At 58.6% G+C, this 4,913-nt stretch overlaps 1 protein-coding gene across 1 annotated transcript; it reads left to right on the plus strand.

The window, feature by feature from the left end:
* Nucleotides 1–5: 5 nt before the first annotated feature.
* On the plus strand, nucleotides 6–4,778 carry ELOVL1 (ELOVL fatty acid elongase 1). The gene is made up of 8 exons (XM_036086069.2): nucleotides 6–81; nucleotides 2,568–2,627; nucleotides 2,799–2,989; nucleotides 3,164–3,244; nucleotides 3,401–3,457; nucleotides 3,544–3,649; nucleotides 3,739–3,875; nucleotides 4,040–4,778. Exons 2-8 carry the CDS (start codon nucleotides 2,582–2,584, stop codon nucleotides 4,259–4,261), a joined length of 840 nt encoding a protein of 279 aa, XP_035941962.1. The 5' UTR covers nucleotides 6–81; nucleotides 2,568–2,581; the 3' UTR covers nucleotides 4,262–4,778.
* The last annotated feature ends 135 nt before the right edge of the window (nucleotides 4,779–4,913 follow it).

Raw genomic sequence — 4,913 nt, forward strand, 5'->3', positions numbered from 1 at the left:
GCAGGCAGGCTGGCCCTGGGGACTTCTCTCTGGCCCTGCTCCCTCTGAGCCCTTCACTGCTGCCCGCCTGGCCCCCCACTGGTGAGTCTGGACCTTCCACGGGCGGGCTGTCCACGTGCCCGGGCACCCTGCCCGCTTGGCCCTGCCCTGCCCTGCCCAGCCTGTGGGCGAGGCTGTTCCCGGGACCGTGGGTGGGAGGTCCCAGCTCTCTGGGGCCGGGCCTGGCCGGCAGCCTCCCTCCGATCCCGGCCCCTATTTGCTTAAACCTAGGCTTTCTTCCACCACCTCCCGGTCTTGTCCCTCTAGGCTCTTCCCCTCCCTCTCCTTTGCTCCCAGTTCTTCTCTTTTCCCTTCCCCTCCCCCCTCCTTTGCCTGTCTTCTTTTCCCTTCCATCCATCTTAAAGGAAGGAAGCACCCGCCTGAGTTCCCCTACCAGGGACACACCCAGTGCTCCTCAAGCAGGGGGAGAGGTCCTTTCCAGAGCCTCGAGCCACTCCTGACCTCCAGGGGGCATGAGTGTTTGTTGGGGGGTGGTGGTGGTGAACTTGAGGTGGTGGTTGCGAGAGTGGGAGAGATAACCAGCTGGCAGGCTCACATGGGTCAGGGAGGAACTGTGTGTGAGCACAGGCCTCTGCCAGGTAGGCCCCACCACAGAAGAGGCAGCCAACGAGATCTGATTGTGAATGAATGAATGGTGATTGTCGTCCATGAAAGAGATCTGTGTGCAAGACCGAAGGCAGGTGTGTCTGCATGTGGTGAGGGTGACTTTATGTTCATTCATCTCTAAGTGGGGTGTCTGAGTTTATGTCTGTGACCACATTTATCTGTGACTCACGTACGTGTGAGTAAAGCTGCGTGTGGGCCTGGGGGTGTGAGCATGAGCATTTGAACGTGGTAGTGCAGGACCAGGGAAGGCGGCCGTGTGAGTGTTTTGGGTGTGTTGCCAGTGTGAATGGAGTTAGGAGTGGGTCTGAGTATCAGAAACTCTGCATGTCAGAGTCCATGGAGGCTGTTTGGGTGGTGTGTCAGAGGGGGTGGTGAATGCCAGCAGGAGGTGTGTGGGCCCTGCGTGTACATAGGTGTGCCAGCCCTGGGTCGGCCTGTCATTGGTGCCGGAGAGAGCTGTGCGAGAGGGAGGACTTGGGGCCTGACCATGGTGGGGGCAGTTGGGGGTCCCCATGGAGGCTGTGAGAGCATCTGTGGGATGTGTGCCCAGCAGAGTGTGTGAGGGGCACGCGGATGGCCTCGTGGAGATGTCAGAAGGTGGATGTTCTTCACTTAGTGCCTGCACGGCTTGTTCCCTGGACAGAGGGGACCTGGCAGACTAGAATGCAGGCAGCTCGCAGAGCATCTGCTACCCTGGCCGGTTGGGGAATGCCTTGCCCCTCTGGGACAGCCTTGGCATCCCAGGCTCTCCTGGGTCTGGGCCGAGGCTTTTGTGTCCCAGTGCGCCCTCCCCCGACATTCCTTCAGGTTCTGAGGGGGAGAGGACCTGGCTCATTAGGACCCTCCCTAAGGGAGGGGAAGATTCCTGAGACCTCCCCCACTCACCCACCTCCTCACATGCCACTGGCCTCGCTGCCCCTCCCAGGGAGAGAAGGGTGATTGTACCCATTCTGAAGCAGGACAAACTGAGAATTTGTGGCTAGTTTAGGAGAGGATGCTGGGTGTGGGTTTTCAACAATTCTCTTTGGGCCAAGGCTAGGCCTGGGCTGGAGCCCTGCGAGGTTTCTGGCTCAAAACTAAGCTAGAGCCTTAGCTCATCAGGCTATCCAGGGTGGGTGGGTGGTGAGTCCCATGCTTTACTCTTGGCTTTCTCAATCCTGGTGGGTCTTGCTCCTCCAGGCCCTGACCTGTGGCCTGGACCCACCCTCCACCCCATGCTGCAGTGCAGCGGGGGCGGGTGGAGGGCGGGGCGCTTCCAGATCTAGTCGGACAGGTGGAGCCGCTGGGGCAGGAGTCTCCTAGAGCCAGGCTCGGGAACGGAAGGGCAGGAGGGGAGTGCCGGAGAGGAGGGGAGCGGGGAGCGGAGAGAGTCTCTGGAGGTGAGAGCCCGGGAGGGCAGAGGAGAGGAGAAAGGGGCAGGGGTGGGGGGGTTGTGGGGGCGAGCATCCCGAAGGTGGACCGGAGCGGTTGAAGGGGAGGATCCCTGGGGAGAAAAAGGACCATCTCCCGCTGGAGAGGTGGGAGACTGGTGGGGAAGGGAGAGGCAGTCATTCTGGAGAGGAGAGTTAAGATTCTCCGGAGAGAGACCGGAAATGGAGAGTTCCCCTATGGAGGAAGAGGGGAGGTGAGGGCGGGTGGTAAGAATCTCGGTGGCGGAGCAGGGAGTGAGCGAGGCGAGTGAGGTGTGGAGAGGCGGGCAGCACAGCTCTTCCCAGCAGGCAGGCAGGCTGCGCGGGAAGCCGTGCCTCCTACCTCCGGTCCCGGCAATTCCTTCCTCTCCCTCCTCTGTCCTTTCTGCAAGGAGGTGTCGGGAGTTGTCTCATCTGGTCTGTGTCCTGTCTGTGTCAGGGGTGGAATGGGGGCACAGCTGGCCCTGACACCCACCCCCCATCCCTCCCCAGAATCTTTAGCCAGGATGGAGGCGGTTGTGAACTTGTACCAGGAGATGATGAATTATGCAGGTAAGATGCTGTCCTCCCTCCTGCCCCAGGATCCCTGGATCTAGGGCTGTCTCTTACTGGAGAGTCCCTGCGAACCCCTTGACCCTCTGTGACCCAACCCCATGCCTGTACACCTGGTGGGGACCCTTTGGACCCTGTGACTCTTTCTGACTCCTTGACCCTTATCCACAGATCCTCGGATCCAGGGCTACCCTCTGATGGGGTCCCCCCTGCTAATGACCTCCATCCTCCTGACCTACATATACTTCGTTCTCTCACTTGGGCCTCGCATCATGGCCAATCGGAAGCCCTTCCAGCTCCGGGGCTTCATGATTGTCTACAACTTCTCACTGGTGGCGCTCTCCCTCTACATTGTCTATGAGGTGGGCCTCTGGGATACCTAGGTTTTAAATCCTGCTGGCAGGATAAGGGGCAGGCCTTGGGGTCAGAGCATGGCCTCTCCTTTCCAGAGAGGCTCAGATCCATTTCTTCAGCTAGGTAGCAGGAGGGATTGGGCAGGGTGGATCCCTGGTGGTCTAATCCACACCCCTTCCTAGTTCTTGATGTCTGGCTGGTTGAGTACCTACACCTGGCGCTGTGATCCTGTGGACTATTCCAACAGCCCAGAGGCACTAAGGGTAAGTGGGGGCCGAGCGGGGGGCGGGGGGTTGGGCGGGCAGCTAGGTTATAAGCACCTTGGGGATAGCAGTTTGGCTGTGCCCTGGGCTTATGGGCCAGTTCAGGGAAGTTTTTGGAGTAGCATGGGGGTCCTAAGGCTGCCTGACTTCTTGCAGATGGTTCGAGTGGCCTGGCTCTTCCTCTTCTCCAAGTTCATCGAGCTGATGGACACGGTGAGTGGTTATAGGAGATTTCTGAGGACCTGGGGGGAGAAAGGAGAGGCCCTGGCTCTGAAACCCATTTCCCCCACTCTTCTCAGGTGATCTTCATTCTCCGGAAAAAAGATGGACAGGTGACCTTCCTACATGTCTTCCACCACTCGGTGCTTCCCTGGAGCTGGTGGTGGGGGGTAAAAATTGCCCCGGGTGAGTGGTGAAGGCCACTGGGGGGAAGAGGGGCAGGCACTGAGGACCAGCAGCTCGACTCTTCCTGACCTGGTTCATTGTCCTGGCAGGAGGAATGGGCTCTTTCCACGCCATGATCAACTCTTCTGTGCATGTCGTCATGTACCTGTACTATGGGCTGTCCGCCCTCGGCCCGGTGGCTCAGCCCTACCTGTGGTGGAAAAAGCACATGACAGCCATCCAGCTGGTGAGGGGCCTGGCCCATAACCATCCCCCCAACCTTCCTTCCTGGTCTGGATCCTACCTTTATTCAACCTGCGTCACCTTTGACCCCATGCCTCCGCATTCAACATGCAGTCTTTCTCTACCGCCTCTCACTGTTCCTCTGACCCTTGCCTTTTTCTATTCTAGATCCAGTTCGTCCTGGTCTCGCTGCACATCTCTCAGTACTACTTCATGCCTAGCTGTAACTACCAGTACCCACTCATCATCCACCTCATCTGGATGTACGGCACCATCTTCTTCATGCTTTTCTCCAATTTCTGGTATCACTCTTACACCAAAGGCAAGCGGCTGCCCCGTGTACTTCAGCAAAATGGAGCTCCAGGTACCGCCAAAGTCAAGGCCAAATGAGAAGTGTGGCCTAGCTAGGTGCCCACCTAAGTGCCTCAGGACTGCGCCTTGGGCAGCATCTGACTTCTCCCCACCTACACCGGTGACCTGTGACCAGGGCTTAAGTGGTCAGGACTGAGCAGGGGATCGGCCCTCCCCTCCCCACAGCTGGTACACAGGGACCACGGCTTCCGTTCCTCACCCACTTCTCCCGGCCAGCTCCAAGGACATGGCCTCATTGCCCTCTGCCACTCCAGAGCTGGGGGCTGAAAGGGCTGGACACTTATTTCCCCCTCCCTGCCTTAAACTTGGGAGAGGAGCACTCAGGACTGGCCCCCACCAGGGTCTTGTGGCCTTTTTCCTCACACTGGAGGTCAGCAATAATCTGTCACTGCAGACCTATGATCCCTCCTTCTCTACCCCACACTGAAGCAGAAGCTTCTTGGCCAAAGGTCAGGGTGGGTGGGGGGCCTGGGAATACAGCCTGTGGAGGCTGCTCACTCACTTAGGTCTTCATTAAAAGTGACAGAGGAAACCACCAAGGCTGTGTGTTACATGTGTGAATGGAAGAAGTGCTAGCCCTGTCTGCAAACAGGAGGGATGGTTCTGGCTCTCTGAGGACAGTAGAGAGGAGCCTCTGGTAAGGCTGCTGGGACAGAGGTCATGCAAGGAG

The sequence above is a fragment of the Halichoerus grypus genome, chromosome 5, assembly GCF_964656455.1.
Source record: "Halichoerus grypus chromosome 5, mHalGry1.hap1.1, whole genome shotgun sequence".
Taxonomy (NCBI): Eukaryota; Metazoa; Chordata; class Mammalia; order Carnivora; family Phocidae; genus Halichoerus; species Halichoerus grypus.